At 42.9% G+C, this 17,052-nt stretch overlaps 1 protein-coding gene across 1 annotated transcript; it reads left to right on the forward strand.

Annotated features, from left to right (window-relative positions):
• The first annotated feature begins 693 nt into the window (after positions 1-693).
• LOC125724910 (regulator of G-protein signaling 7-binding protein A-like) lies at positions 694-15,229 on the forward strand. The gene is made up of 8 exons (XM_049001380.1): positions 694-739; positions 1,271-1,719; positions 1,830-2,002; positions 3,017-3,183; positions 10,331-10,461; positions 12,072-12,216; positions 13,784-13,854; positions 14,125-15,229. The coding sequence occupies exons 2-8, from the start codon at positions 1,656-1,658 to the stop codon at positions 14,214-14,216; spliced, it is 843 nt and encodes a 280-aa protein (XP_048857337.1). The 5' UTR covers positions 694-739; positions 1,271-1,655; the 3' UTR covers positions 14,217-15,229.
• Positions 15,230-17,052: the final 1,823 nt, after the last annotated feature.

Below are 17,052 nucleotides of genomic sequence, written 5' to 3' on the forward strand. Positions count from 1 at the left end.
ATTTATTTCCATTTATTTTTGGTCCGTTACATAAACATAAAATATGAAAATATTAGTTTAAACTGCAATATAAAGTTTTTTTTAAACTCTTATCTTCAATTTAGTGGCTGTCTTCAACACAATAGGCCTATATTACAGCGCAAACAGTAGACAGAGTCCCAAATTGTAAACTAGTACTGTAAGTAAATATATTTGGTTACTACACCTTGCCGCACCGTAATTTGTCATCCATCTATCACGTGAATATCAATGAAATCTATCAAAAACTATTGAAGAGTGGACTATTAGAGAATATTAAACCTAGTAAGGATGGTAATGACATGTGTATCAGATGGTTTAAGACGAGATATTTTTAAGTGGCCAAATCATGAATTGTGCGTCAATCCGAAATTCACTTGAGATTAAAAGTGTTGTAATCCGGTGGAAATATTGTTGCTTGGATCGAAATGCTTAGCCAATAGCATTTACTTATTATTTACACAACAATAAATTTTCACTTATACTAAACTAGCCTAAACATGCCTGAACCGCAAATCATATTAGTGCACTTTACTATCGGACTATGCAGTACCATAATCATTAAAAAAACACGCTTCAACTGTCAAAATATTCGAAAATTTGCGACTTACCATAAATGGTCGTGTTTTTTTGTTGCTGTTTCCGACCGTCAACACCAAGGATTCGGGTTCAAGGACATTGTCCAGCACAGCCCTCGAAACAGTTGCTCTCAGCTGGTCCAGTAAACATCCATGAAGTTCTCATATTATTTTATTAAACCTGCAATGGACATTATTATTCTTTAATTTTCCCCTTTTAAACCATTTCCTTTCATACATTTTATTAGCACTGTGAGCTGACGGTGCATCATAATCAAACGGATATGCCATTAAAAAGGCACTACTTAAATCATGCTGTAGATTGAAAGACACTGTTTTATGTTTTCATATTTAGGTCGTTGCAATTGCCTGGCTTTCTTTAAGTAAGCAGTACGGGTTGTATTCTTAAATATGAAAAATCTTAAATATAGAAATGTTCATCTTTGCATGTTTTGCCCTAGAACTTCTGACACTCTTGTCATTATTTTAACGGTTATCTTTTGATGAGTTTGGGTGAGGTGTAATTAACGATTTAACATAGGCTACTGGAAAAGGTGTTCATTCCCCAGGGGTCTACTTTGATGGATTGCATTAGTATTCTTGTCTTATGAGTGTGTCGTTCTGCTTGCCACGTCAGGCTGCCATTTATTGTGTCTCCTGTTTTTTTCACCAAGGTTGGCTATATTCTCAGAAGAAGACCTTGAAAACAAGATCGGGACAGTCAGTGGCATCCGTTATTAGCTTTTCTTATCGCAATCGTCTGACTCGTGGCATTAGCGATATTGTCACTCGAACTGTTATTCCCACAGCATCCGTGTCATGATCTCACTGTTGGCGACGTTAGAGTAAAAGCTGCCGCGTACGATTGAGACGCATCAGCCTATCCGCAGTGCTTCATGGAAACTCATAAATGTAAGACATGGCTGCAGCTCGATCTCACTGAATGCGCCTCACATAAGGAGGGATCGGCCGAGAGCGAACAGGACATTTCATCTGTAATCGGGTTTCTGCTGGAGTGAAGGTGACTCGCTTTTGCAGTGGAAGCTATGCGGAAAGGAGATGCGAGCGCTCATCCGGCACTCCTGCGCGCTGAAGGCTGCCAGCCACAAGACCTGTCTGAACAGTAGGGTACCAGTCGGTCGCTCTCAGTGATACTGTATCAACACCAACAAAAGCAGCGAACAATTTTTTTAAAGGCTGCAAGAATAATCTAAAAATTAATCGCACGCGTAGGTTTTACCGGCCGCCGTTTATGCATGAGTTCTGCACCGAATGGGCGCAAAAACCGCCCCAAATCCGCCGGGAACATTTTTCAAATCGGCAAGGCTCAGTATCGGGAGTCGGAGCGCCGGGAGAGCACGGAAAGCGCCCGCAAAGCCCAGCGAGTGGTGGAGCACTGCAGGATGGTGGGTACAATTGGTGACGCGATCCCGCTTTATTATTTTGATCCTGTGCAGCTAGCGTACTCTCATACCTATTCCTATTCAAATCACGTGCGGACGTGCTATATTTAAACTGCCGCAAATCATCCCTGTTATTATATAGCAAATCTAATAAAAACAAACGCTTTTTGCCATTTTTGTTACAAGGCTAATGGAGATTAATATTATACGTCTTTAGCGTATACATTGAAGTCAAGCGATTTCCCAACGTCGCTGAATGTACTTATGCCATGGCCTTTTATGAAGTTAGTATCTATTTATTTAATAATGTGGCTGAATCTGAATTATGTACGTGTATTACAAAACACACCATCTCTTCATTATGCACTGACTGAATTGCGTAGAGGTCTCGTAATCTGCCTGTTTTTTTTTTTTTTTTTTTTTTTGCCGCAAGCGACTATATAAATCCATGTCTTGCATCAGTAAGATTTGGCAAATTTGGGGAAGAAAAAGAAGCTTTAGCTAAATCTTTAATGGATGGCCGTTGTAGCCTACATTTTACAAATAAACCATGAACATATTAACTATTTTAGATTATTTAAAGTGCATTGCTCCTTAAATTATCAGTATGCAAAAGGTGAATAATTGAATGCATTTTGCGTTCTTTCCGAAGTCTCTGTCTGTGGTAGGGTTTTACCCATGTACATAGAAAAAATGACAAATATTGATTTTTGGAGAAAATCAGGTTGTTTACACATCTGTACCGACATGTATACACGTTACCACCTGCACATCTACTTCTCCGGCTTTCCGTGTACGAACTCATACTCTGTACAAAGGGAAGGTGCACTAAAACGGTTCTATCTGGTTAATGTGACGTGAAATAACTAATTCGTTACCATACCGTGGCCCTTGCTGCTTAAATTGGCGGCAAAAGTGTCCTACCTACTAAGTAAAAAAGACCAAAAGGACGTTTTATTAAAAGAAACATGAAATAGATGCACTGATATTTGTTAAATTATTTGTTTATTTTTTCAGATTGTCCACGATTTCAATACACTTGTGGCCCTTTATCGAGAGCTGGTCATCTCCATCGGGGAACTAACTGTGGACTGTCCGTCTCTGCGCGCAGAAATGCACAAAACACGAACCAAAGGCTGTGAGATGGCGAGAAGCGCACACCAAAATCTCTCTGCAATTCCGGGGTAAGTGACCGGCGTGCGCGGCTGTCTGGAGGTTAAAAGCAAACAAACACAATACATTCTGAATCAAAGCTTGGAAATTATATCCTGTTGGTTTATTAATAAAATTTGCGGGATTGATGCTTGTCTTTTTAAAGACATACATACACACACACACACTTAACAGTGTCTGTGATAGAGAAGAATAATTTCTGCTGTAGTCATTGGAGCTGTCCTTGGTGCTGATGCGTCGTAGTGCCTTGGTAAGACCCTTTGACAAACCGACTCTGCCAGATTGATCAGAATTTTAGTATTATTTGGCATAACATGAATGCAAATAATGGAATCAAGATTGTAGTTTGACTATTAATTCTGTTTACAGTGTATATGATAATTATCCTTTGCAGTATTCATGTACAATGAGAAATATACTTTTGTGTTTATCTTATTTTGGAATTCGCATACTGCTTTTGTGGAATTAAGGAGAGTGGGCAGGAGTGGGATAGGACAGAGAGGGTGGGAAAGTGAGAGGGAGTCGGGAGTCATACAGCAGGGCGCCTGTCTGTGCTTTGGCTGTAATACTGACCTGGAAGCCTTTACCGCGCTGTTATGACTGCACAGGTACACAGAGGTTGGCTGGCATTGTCCATACACATTGCTATAAGTAGAAAGAAAAGAAGTTATCCATGGCAGCATAAAGGGATTAAAACAAGCCAAAAATAGGTCAAATCAGAGCCTTATTAAGATGGCTGACAATGGCGCTGATGATGATTATTGTTATTATTGTCCTGCTTATTCTACAGTATGCAGCATATTGCAATATGTGAGTAAAACATTTGTCATTTTTTATATGGGTCAGATCAGTCACACGTGCCTTTGGCAGCACGATGTGTTCATTTGAGTTCTGTGCCCCTCCCTCGTTCCCAGCAACCCACAGACCCCCCACTACTGTACTGCGATAGCAGATGAAAAATAGGCTGTGAAATCGATGGCATTAACACGTAGGACGGCTCGAGCGACACTGCAGCGTCACGCTCCTTCTTCACTTCTTTTGTCTTATTGCTCTTCCATCTTCTGCCAGGTGGTTCCGTAGAGATTAAAAGCCCATTTTTCAAGAATGTATGTGAAAATTGACCATAATCGGTGTGGAGGGTCAGAGCATTAAGTACAGTGTAAAGAATCGATAGTAAAGTACGTTGAATAGGCTATGAGAGATTATTCTAGAATATGAGCACCATTTACAAAACATCAGCTTGCTTTCTTGCCCTTAGCAGCCAGATTTAATTTAAGTTTCCTGGTTTACTGTGCTGCCTACAGCGGCTTCTGTTCTTTGCTTCTGAAAAACATTAGTCAGGTGACTTGAGTGCTCACTTTGAAAATAAAAGAACACGTCTACATCAAAGGGGGGGGGGGGGAGTGCACTTATGTAGCCAAACTATTGCATTTTACAGAACAGTGTATTTTGAGGGCCATATAATTGCAGTATAAACAGCTTCCTTCAGGTTTATTTTTTATTTTTATTTATATCGCTGTGTTTGTCATTCCTGATATATTTCGGATTTTCTAAGTCAGCCATATGTATACCCCGTTTGTGAGTTTCATGCTTTTGTGCGTTTGAGAGAGAGACAGGGAGATATGGTGTACCTGCCACTTGACAGCTACTTGCAGAACAGCCATTAGGGTATACATTTAACCTTCTTTGTCTGCTTGTTGACGAGCTTGCTTTAAATAGCGTACTAAACAACCACGCAGCTAATGTCTTTAGAAATATTTTCGGGCAACGTAAAAGTGCGGCTGGCAGTCGCCTAATACACAATCAGCGGCCACATTTGTGACAATCACGGCCTCTCGAGATTTGCCTCGCGGTTCTCGGCTCGTATGGGTGACTGCTGATTCGCTGTCCTCCCTCGGAGTAGAGCGGGGAGACGCTTTGCGCAGAGCAATGAGATTCACCATCTGACAGATTCCCAAGCCCCCGACCACCCGTTCCCCTGCCTCTCTGCTCCATTTTCGCATGCTGCCCCCCCCGGCTTGCTCCTATTCTCCGTATTTTCTCTCTTGGTGGTTGGATTATGGTCAGTCACTCCCCCCATTTAGCCTAACCAATGCCTAGCCTCTTTTGAACTGCTCTTCCCGATCTCAGGTCAAATAACCAACTCTTTAACATTTCACCTATATGTTAGTCTCTGGTTTCATATTAAGGGACATCAAGTATGATGTCATTAATTAATCAGTAAGTATCCTAGCATTGCCCATCCTTCAACTGTTCCGGAGGGGTGGTTTGAAGATGGGTGGCTTACTGCCCATTCTGCAGCTCTTTTGTGCTGTCCATCCATGGCATTTTGACAATGACACTAGGGCATGCGACCATTATGATCCACGATGCTGTACCATAGTGCTGCTCGCCACATGCAAGGGTGACACTAGAGATTTCGGGCCCCATGAAAGCATATCATATTGGGTCCCCAACCGAGATGATCCAATTACGTTTTAATTCTTTTAGGGCCCCAGTCACTTAGGGGTCCTTTGAATCTTCCTAACCTCCCACCCTCCATGACCCCCAGTCCCATACCCTAGCTGTACTACTTTGACTCGGCGTGGGTGACTGAGTCACCTGACATTCCCCTCTGTGGGTCTGAGAACAGAGGAGAAGCAGTAGCCTGAAGTGAGAATGGACAGAGTTGGCGCCGCCCTGCAGGTTTTTGGTCTTACCTCCCCGGCACAGCGTACCTGCTCTCTGGCATTCTCTTAAGTTCGGGGGCTATACCAGCAGTTTGAGCAACGCTGCCTTCTAGTGACGTTAATTGCCTGCCGCATTAGTATTTTTGCTCTGGTACCTGGAATTGCATTTGATGTTTGGCTCCTTCTTCCATTCAGTGGAGTGACCCCTCCTCCCAAATGTAATTCAAATCATGTTTTCCCAGTTTATATACGAGTCGCAAAATTTCAAATTTATTTGTATTTTATATACAGAAAAAGACAAAGGCATTGGAAATATGGTTGCAGTGTCTACTTAAATTGTTGTGTATCTTTTAAATTCTTTGTTGAATTGGGATTCATTGCTTTATTCCTGAACTATTCCCAGATGTGACTGTATGACAATTTTTACATTTAAGAATTAATATTCAGTGGGTTTATATACACATAGAAGCAATGAAATCCATTCCTGTTTGTAACAATGGGTATTTTTGTCTACCCCAAAATACTAATAGATAGATAGATAGATAGATAGATAGATAGATAGATAGATAGATAGATAGATAGATAGATAGATAGATAGATAGATAGATAGATGGAGGGATGGATGGATGGATGGCTGGGTAGGTAGATAGGTAGATGGATGGCTGGGTAGGTAGGTAGCTAGGTGGATAGATAGATAGATAGATAGATAGATAGATAGATAGATAGATAGATAGATAGATAGATAGATGGATAGATAGATAGATAGATAGATAGATAGATAATGTATTTGACAACTATCATGCATTTAAATAGCATGCCCATTTCATTCTGCCATCCCCACTGTGCTGTGCAGTATGACTCGGCCTCTTAAGAGTGATAGCGATCGTTATCCGACACTGAAGCGTTCTACAAATAGGGCTGACCCCTAGCCGTAGTGTGAGGAGGACAGAATCTGTCTAGACTAGATTAGCTCACTGAGGGAAACAGATGTTCTTTTTGGCGATGCTTTTTTTGGGAAAGGGGAAAAAAAAAACTTCGGAGCAGTAACAGGGAGCGAGACGCCAGCTTGCTTTCTGTCCGTTCGGCATGTCAAGTGACCCGCAAGCCCAAAGCAAATGATGACAGCCCCCTCTCTGATTCACAGTTCACGTGAAAACTCAAGGTTTGCTTTTCGCTATAAAGCCAGAGGACGTTCTAGGTCTCAGCTGTCACCTGTCTCTGCAGCACCTCCATTCCCTGCTCGCCGCCGCACATACTGGGCACAGAGAAGGAAGCCTCCCTTCGCGTTCCACGTGCTGCTCAGGGGACTTTTCATGTTTGGGTCCAGGAATGACAGTTTGGATTATTGCTGCTGAATATTCAAGAGCAGTAATAGAAGGAAAGTAACTATAAATAACAGTGAATGTGTGATTAACAGCAGCCTCTCGTGAGGATTCCTTTGTAAAACAAGCCGGTTCATGTCAAACAAATGCAAACGATCGCAGGAATTTTTCCTGTAACACAAATGTATGCAGTATGCACTGAGGTCAGACTAGGCCATCCACTTCTCTCCAAAGTTTACACCAGGCAGCCTCTCAGTCATGGCTTTGTATTCATCCATCTTCCACCTGCTTATCTAGGTCAGGGTTGTTGGGGAGTTTGGGTCTCAGGCAAGAAAGGGCACGAGGCATGGGTGTATCCTGGGGAGGTTGCCAGTAAGTCATGACTTCAATTTGTTGCTTTTGTTGATTTTTTTTATGTAAGGAGGCTGGATACGAAGCGAAAGCTATGGAAACTGTTTTTTACATTAAAGATTGTGAATGTTATGGATTGTTTTGGCTTATTGCCCCATATGCAACCATAGTCATGCTCATGATATGAACACAACCAATGTTTTTCAGATTTTTCTGTGTTTTGTCAAACTGGGTGGCATAGCAGGTTTCCGTCTTAGATCTCCTTGTGTGGCCAATGTCCAGCTGCAGCCAGACACCGAAATTAGCGCAGCACTAATAGAGAAACACACGGCATAGACCCCGAGCCGCCGCGAGTCTGCGAAACCCTGCCATTTGCCAGCGGCGTTTCCGGCGTGCCCTCGTTTTGCTGCCTCGCTTAAGTCATCGTCGTAGATCTCGGGCGTCTGCCTCGATGCATCGCCTCCTGTTCTCTCCGGGAAATCTGCCAGAGTCACTCTGGTGGTTAGCAAGTTCATTGTATTAACGGAGTCGTGGCTTTGCAGAGTCCATTTTAATCCGGACACGGTTTGCACCGCCCACGACATAAATGGTATGAAATGGTACTTTTAAGATAGGGGAACATATGAAAGCAAATATCTATTAATGAGCTGCAATTCATTTTGCAGTAGTGTGCAGAGATAGTCTTTTAGAGAATAGATGTACAGTAAATGTGTGTTTTGTCTAGGGCTTGATTATTCACGATTAATATGAAAGAGTTGTTGTCCAGTTGGACTTGTCAGATTTTCCTCTCTTACCGATTATTCTTGACTTCCTCCATGTTGTCTCAGCGATGTGAATTTCCGGTTTTTTAAACAGACTCAAATACAGCATCAAAATGTAATTTTTAATGAGAAAGTTCCTGAATATCATATATGCATTTATGACCTTTCCCACTTAATTTTTGGGTACCTAATAGAGACCATTCTTTTCGTTGATTAAAATATATTTGTCGGAGCATTTTTAAAAAGCCCCCCAATGCAGTTGGTTATTTTCTGTAAGCTAAAAGGCTAAACTGGGTGCTGTGGCGACTCAGCGGGTAACTGGTGTCTTGCCACTGTGTTTTTGGGGGTTTGGATCCCACCTCCACTTTTGGTGTGTCGAGTTTGCATGTTCTCCCATGCTGAGCCTTCAGGTCCTCCTACTGTCCAAAGATGCAGCTTAGGCTAAATTGCATCTCTGAATTGCCCATTAAGCATGACTGTGTGTGTATGTCTATCGTCTACAATGGCCTGGCATCCCCCCAGGCCCTCACCAGGGTTAAGTGGTTAGAAGATGAAAAGGTGAATATTTTGGCTAAAAATAGTCCTGAGATTTGAACCTGCCGCTTTCATACGTGTATAAGGAGACGGACAGTGTGTGTGTTCTGCATTTTAAGGACAAACGCAAGCATTAATCAGGAAAAGAAGCCTGTGGTGATGTGGCCGTCCATCATGCCATCTGGCGCGGCATGCAGAGCTCTGCGAGGGGACACTTTACTCCTAGCTTTATAGCCAGCGGCGTCCTTGGTGGTCCTCTAACGGTAAAGCTTTTCGGTGCTGGAGTTCGCCGTGTGCTGGACAAGCTCTGACGTCTCACTATTCAGAAAAGTCAGTCTTATACACCAGCGTCAGATTGGCCCTCCATATATGTGCTGTACTAGTCACTTCTGTAACTATCATTGTTTACAGCTCAGGGGAAAAAATGAAGATACCACTCTATGCTTTAAAAAAACCTACATTTTTAAATCCTGGTTTAATCCTGGTTCTGCTGGCAGAAGGCTACACTGAGCAGCAGGCTGCTTCCAGGCTCAAAGTTTCTAAGACAGCAGTACGCAAGAACAAGGTGAAGCAGGAGACACTGCGAATGACCAGAAACCAGCCAGGTAGAGGGCAGAAGCAACTTTCTAATGGCAGAGATGACCGTCAACTTATCGGGTAGTAACTTATGATTCGGAGGATGACATCAAGTGACCGTCAAAAAGAATGGAAAACATTAAGTGGTGTGAAGTGCACTGCTAGGACAGCTGGGACTGCAAGGACTCTGAGAAGCCCTTAAAGACCCCTAAAGCAAGGAAGAAGCGCTTCATCAACGAGGAGCAGGGAAGAGCCTGGCTGGAGTTTGCAAACAAATGTACATTTTACATGGATGCATTCACATAAACCGAGAAATGAGTGAAACTAAAAATTCATCCAGTCCCTGGAGCAATTAGGGGTTGGGGGTGTTGCTTGGGGCCTTAATGGAGGAATCACTCGGCTGATTTTGTGGTTTCAACCAGTGACCTTCCCATTGCAGGCACAGCCTCCCAAATTTGAACGCTCTCCACCAAATCACTAATGCTAACTGGTGTCTCTAAGTCGCCGTTAATGCGTACATGCATGTTCCCCGTGATCGGCTGTCATCTAGTGGGTAACCCTACCTCGTTCCCTGTACTGTCACCAGCTCCTCCAATCTTTCTGGGCCCTGACCAGCATAAACAGTTAGACCGATGAATGATCTGTTTGGTCTGACCCCAATTTAGCATGCCACAATACCTTATCCTTCTTTTTGCCCCTGAACAAATATGCTATCAATAGATTGATTCCTCTCGATGAATGACCTCAGTGAAATTGAAGAAGTACTGGAAATGCTGTGCTGAGCAGTTGGTTGCGATGAGTATTGGTTGCCTTGGGTCACTGGAAGTTCATCAGAGCATTTTTTTTTCATCGGGGTTTGGTTGTCTTGGAGAGCAGAGTGGGGGTGTCCCCGTACCTTAACATGCCACGATGTGCCCCCACTTCTCCCCTACATGTCCCCTGCAGCCCTGAGGATGGAGAAATCCACCCAGAGATCTGCAGACTCTTCATTCAGCTGCAGTGCTGCTTGGAGATGTACATCACAGAGATGCTGAAGTCCGTGTGCTTGCTGGGCTCGCTCCAGATCCACAGGAAAGGTACATCACCATGCTCCTGTCTTGACCCGGCTAGAGTCCACCAAGACCCTTGCGGTTCATTCAATACAATTTTAACTCGGGGTGGCCAATCTTATCTGTAAAGGGCCAGTGTGTATGCAGGTTTTTAACCTCTAGGTCAGCTGTTCAAACACAATACGAGGACTCTTTGACCAGTCAGTCCCCTGATTAGTAATCTACACTGAACAAAAATATAAACGCAACACTTTTGTTTTTGCTCCCATTTTTCATGAGATGGACTTAAAGATCTACAATTCATTCCAGATACACAATATTACCATTTCTCTCAAACATTTCTCACAAATCAGTCTAAATGTGTGATAGTGAGCACTTCTGCTTTGCTGAGATAATCCATCCCACCTCACAGGTGTGCCACATCAAGATGCTGATCTGACATCATGGGTAGTGCACAGGTGTACCTTATACTGCCCACAATAAAAGGCCACCCTGGAATGTGCAGTTTTGTCTCACAGCAAAATGCCACAGATGCCACAAGCATTGAGGGAGCGTGCAATTGGCATGCGGACAGCAGGAATGTCAACCAGATCTGTTGCTCGTGCATTGAATGTTCATTTCTCAACCATAAGCCGTCTCCAAAGGCGTTTCAGAGAATATGGCAGTACATCCAACCGGCCTCACAACCGCAGACCACGTGTAACCACACCAGCCCAGGACCTCCACATCCAGCAGGTTCACCTCCAAGATCGTCTGAGACCAGCCACTCAGACAGATAATGCACGGCCCCATGTTGCAAGGATCTGTACACAGTTCTTGGAAGCTGAAAATGTCCCAGTTCTTGCATGGCCAGCATACTCACCGGACATGTCACCCGTTGAGCATGTTTGGGATGTGCTTGACCGGCGTATACGACAGCGTGTACCAGTTCCCACTAATATCCAACAACTTCGCACAGCCATTGAAGAGGAGTGGACCAACATTCCACAGGCTACAATTGACAATCTGATAAACTCTATGCGAAGAAGATGTGTTGCATTGCATGAGGCAAATGGTGGTCACACCAGATACTGACCGGTTCTGAGTCCCCAGACCCCCAATAAAGCAAAAAACTGCACATTCCAGGGTGGCCTTTTATTGTGGGCAGTATAAGGTACACCTGTGCACTACCCATGATGTCAGATCAGCATCTTGATGTGGCACACCTGTGAGGTGGGATGGATTATCTCAGCAAAGCAGAAGTGCTCACTATCACACATTTAGACTGATTTGTGAGAAATGTTTGAGAGAAATGGTAATATTGTGTATCTGGAATGAATTGTAGATCTTTAAGTCCATCTCATGAAAAATGGGAGCAAAAACAAAAGTGTTGCGTTTATATTTTTGTTCAGTATAACTACGGGGTTGCAGCGAAAACCAGCACATAGTAGCATGGGAGTTTTTATTCATCTGTCAATTGATCGGCACAAAATATTCCTGTATTTTTAGGGGGGGGGGTTGAGGGAAAATTTTCAATCAAGGATCTTACAAGCTAAATACTAACTGTATTTTTCATGTGGACAATGAGGTTAGGTGGTACGGTTTGCATGCCTCCCAGTTTTATAATTTTACCTGTCGTTTTGTGTGTGTATCACCAGGAAAGGAGTCGCACACAACTCCCAGGGTGGACTGCAAGCTGGATGAGAGCTCCGACATCCCCATCCTGGAGGAGACGTCGTCCTCACCGGTGGACTGCCCTCAGTACTGCTGGCTGGTCTCCACAGATGTCGAAAACACGGAGAGGTAGGAGCCGTCACACCTGGAAGCCGCCATGCTTGTGGGCCTGGGGGGGGCTTGTGTCATTCTGTGTTTTTTGTTTGAGGCCCCATGTGTAACATTTATTTACATTTATCTCGCACCTTTATCCAAAGCGACTCACAAAAGAGGGAAAGGACACCATTTTTTTGCACTCCCTGGAATCTGAACTCGTGATTTTCGTGTTTTTAGCAAACTGCTCTTCTTGTCGAACCAGGCAAGATGCCTCCCAGGTCCTTTTCCATCAGATTGGTTATTTTTAATTTTTTTTGCTGATCATTAGAAAGCAAAACTATGTTTCCTAAGGTGTACACAAACAAACAGAGACACACACGCACATGCGAGGGGACATGGTAACAAGGCCGGCAGGAAGCTATGGTGCGACTCAGGGGTCAGAGCACTTTATCCCCTGACCTATAGGATGCGAGCTTATAGAAAGAGACAAATTAGCCTGTAACTGAAATGAGGGCTGTGCTCTTTGGGTCGAAGGGTGACAGCAAAAAAGTGATTGATGTAGAACAAAATAACAGCAGGATCCAGGCGTGGTACCCCAGTGTCTCTTAGACACATTGGGCGATTCCCAACATTTTGATGTTGGCAGACTGGTCAGTGGCATCCAAAAATTTCACGGACCGATGAAACAGCCAAGTTGGGAGGGGAGGGACTGCTGGCAATTTGATCAGCGAGTTCGTAAGTTGAACCATTTCCATCTTTTTCAGATGTGAATCTAAGGACCTGTAAAAAAATGGAAATGTATAGTTTATTTATGTAAATGAAGCAGCCCTTCCGCAAAACCTCAAACATTGTGTAGGTCAGGGTTTGGGAATGCATAGTACATAAGCAGGTCCTCCAACACCGGCTGCTGGCTGCTTCTCATCGTCAGTGTCCGTCGATGAGACAGCGAGCGTCTTCGGTCGTGGCTCCGTCGGATGGTGACCTGTGACTTGCATCTGACAGCTGTGCTTTCAGAGCCGGGCTCCTGCCGCGGGTGCTGGGCGAGCGTCCCCCCACAGTCTCCACTCGCTTTTGATGCCGCACATCCTATCAGATTAGCAAAGCATTCATTTAAAATGCAAAGATTTTCATGAATACTCTCACCTCCATCCAAGGGCAGACACACCAGTGCAGCTTCCACTAAATTTGCAGCACATCGCATAACCAGTCGGATTATCTTCACTGGAGACAGCGACAGAAAATGAAGTGGGCGACTCACATACTTTTTCACTTTAGGAGGGGTTTCACATCACGGGTTTCTCTCCTGCATGTCAGCTGTGCTGCATTAAAGTAGAAAGTGCCCTTCGTCTAGCACGCGAGCTACTTGCTGTGCAATAATAAGCATGCAATTCAGTGTTGAAACTTCTGGTGGCGCTAGAACAGCAGCCGTTTCAGGGAACCTCGCAATCAGTCTGTGAGAACCCACCCGCAGACAGGACCCGCCCGCATAAGGTCACATGACTTGATCAGATGGCCATGAATCTTGTGGCACCGTAGAAGTGTGACTGATCTGGGTGAGATGTGTCAGTCTCATGGCCGTCTTGGTTTAATGCCTGCACAGGGACATGAGGGAGATGAAGAACCTACTTAGCAAACTCAGGGAATCCATGCCTTTGCCGCTGAAGAATCAAGGTACGTTGGTCTGAAAGCTTTTGTTGGCTTTACCAAGGCAATCCTGACTTATTCAGTTCAGAAAAAAAGCAGGAGTACAGTAAGTGCTAATAAAACAAAATAGTATGTAGTTGTGGACGCATTGTTATCCTCCTACTTACCTAACCCTGCTTCCACAGTTATAGTGGGACTTGAACCAGCAACCATCATGTTATGATCACACATTAGCACAGCATATCTAGGCTTCCATGTGCTGAAGGGCCACCTTGCATTGTCTCCTATGTGACACAGATGACAGCAGTCTGCTCAATCTCACTCCGTACCCCCTGGTCCGACAGAGGAAGAAGCGCTTCTTGGGGCTGTGCTGCCTGGTGTCCAGTTAAGAGTCTCCTCACTATCTACAGTAGGGAAAAGGAGACAAGAACATTGTGTGAACATTACCCATAATCCCCGAGCACTTGTGTCCCCCAAAACTATTACTGCCATATCCAAAACATTTATGTGTTTGAAAAAGCTGCCCCATTTTCTAGCTTTATTTTGTGATAAAAAAGGAATTCTTTAAAAAAAATGATAATAGTCACAAACATATATATTCTAATTTTGTTTATGATGCTTTTTAACAGTTATTTCCAAATTTGTAAGTGGAATTAAACTACTGCTGATCTGTTAGTAGGGCAACATAACCAGATGAAATAATATAGGTTTTTAACTTGATCCTCCATAATAACCACAGATATCTTGCTTAATAGCTAAAATTAATTTGAGAGCTTCTGTTAGAATGGATCCTCTTCACCAACGGCAAGACTGCGAAGACATCTGTGTATATTACACCTGTCAGAGCCAGACGCAAGGGTCTAGAAGCAAATTAAAACTACTACCACACTAGCTCCTATTGGCAGTATCTATGTATTGTCTCACATAATTAGACAGCTTGTACGAAAGACCTGCACTAATTTGTTTTTCTCTTCTAGTCCTGTAACAGTACTTATATATAATTTAGTCTTCCATGTACCGAAAAACCTGTACCCCACATTACTTTTCAACTTCAATGATGCTATACAATACATCTACAAAGCCTTTGCACTTAAAATATACCATAGTATATAAATAAAAAACTTCTGCAGATATATGTGCCATATTTGTATACATATATATGTGTAGAAATATATATGGCAACACACTCTTTAGCATTACATACTTCTTTATTTTTATGGTGGCATATTTTGGTCAATATAACCTGATGGGCTCCCCATTCGGCTTATACATCCAGACTGAAAAGGCACAGCATGGTTTTTGCTTATAAATTATAGTGCTAAGTGTTTAGGGCATGCAGAAGGTAATGTCATTTTCAGTTGAATGAAGTTATAGACCATTTTACATTGTTAATAAACCTTTTTTTAATTAAATCACTTTGTGTCCTGTGTTTTCTGCATTGGCATCTTGATTTTTTTGGAATTGAGACCACAGTGGTTTTAGAAGAGGAGCATTTCCGCCCACGCAGTACTTGCACATACGCCCTCTGAATCAGCCTGCCATAGACGTTCTGTCATTCTGCCTTCTCCCCCGAGAATGTGCTCACCTTGCCTGCCAGACAAGAGCAGGAAGCCTGCATCCAGATGAAACATGAGGGCAGCGTTCCAAAAACACCGCGACGTAAAATGAGAAGTCGATCCGTTTCTCACTCATCTTAAGTTCCTTAAATCAGAATTTACAGTAAAAAGAACCACATCCTTACACTGTTAAATTCTTTGCAGACAACATTGGCAGGGTAACTGACATTATCATTCGCTTGTGTGGGTAGTGGTTGCAGCTTTTTAAGCATATGACATCTGTTTACCAGTTCAGTGACCTTTTGATAACTTGTCAACAAGTCACCAGTGTAAATGCCCTGGTGCATTCTGGGAATTTAACAGATAGCAGGGAGTGAAAACGTGTGCCACATTTCTCAGTCTCTGAGAGATATTTCACCAAAGTCAAAGCAACCCTGGTACAAGATACGGGGGGCCTGGTGGAGTTTTCTAATCATGACTGATACAGTATGTGTATCTGGACCATGTGCGATGGATCTAAAGAGAGGGCCATCTTGCTTGGTGCTTTGGCTGAACTCAGCATGATTCCAGATGCAGTGAAGATGCATAGCTGTTTAAGCACTCTGTTCTGGTCCAGTGACTTCAGAAATGTCTGGGGAGAGCTTGCTGGAGTGGGAGGTGACGTCTGCCCCCAGAGTGGCTGCATGTTTAATTCCTCAGTCCTTGTCAGATTCTTGCAATCAAACATGTTTTTTCTGCTATAACTAATTTTATCATCTCGCACAATATCTGCACCATGGGCGACTAATTCTGGCGTGCAAGACTGATGCTTTTTAAAACCATGCAGTTTCCACACAATTATTCAGGAAAAAACATACAATTCCCACGCAATTATTTGGAAACTTTTGTGCCCATTCCAGTAAAGCAGTGCTAATGTATTTTCATAGAGAAACAGTTAACACAAGAGCAACAACAGTAAAATAATTTTATAGACGGGTAGCTTCGCCTTGCATTTTTAGGCATAGATTCCAGGGTCACTGCAAGCCTTCACTAGATAAATGGTTTAGGAAAGCAAATGGACAGCAGTAATGCGTTTTTAGTTTAAATTATTTAAAAGAATTTTGGATTTTCAAAAAGCATTATTTTAAAACATATAAAAACATAGTTCTGTGAAACTGATCACGATTATAACCACTAGCCTGTTCTGTTGGAAATATATATTTGTTGAGATATTGAAGGGATTTTGCAGAGGTTATCATAACTCTTCATGATTATAATCTTTAATTATTAATAACTTTTACGACCTAATTAGGTATTACCCTTGCATTGTTCTGGATCCATATCCCTTAACACGTGATATTCTAGCCGGTGAATTTGTTGCAGTGAGGAAAATTGGCCACATGAGGTCGCTGTCTCTCCTTATGTGAGATATTTCGAGCTTCCTATTGGACACAGCACTGCAAAATCCCTGCAAAATTAGTTCATAATATAAGCCCGTATCAATATGTTTGTAGCAAGACTGACTGATAATTTAATGGGAAGTACAAAGCACATGTAATACATGTAATAGACATTGTTTTCAACAGCTCTGATTCTCCTCAGAGAAAATAATAGTATTAAGCAGGATGAGCAGATAAAACATGTATGAATGGATTATTGTTTTACCCCATTAGCTCTGACCAAAATCAGA

The sequence above is a fragment of the Brienomyrus brachyistius genome, chromosome 2 (assembly GCF_023856365.1).
Source record: "Brienomyrus brachyistius isolate T26 chromosome 2, BBRACH_0.4, whole genome shotgun sequence".
Classification (NCBI taxonomy): domain Eukaryota; kingdom Metazoa; phylum Chordata; class Actinopteri; order Osteoglossiformes; family Mormyridae; genus Brienomyrus; species Brienomyrus brachyistius.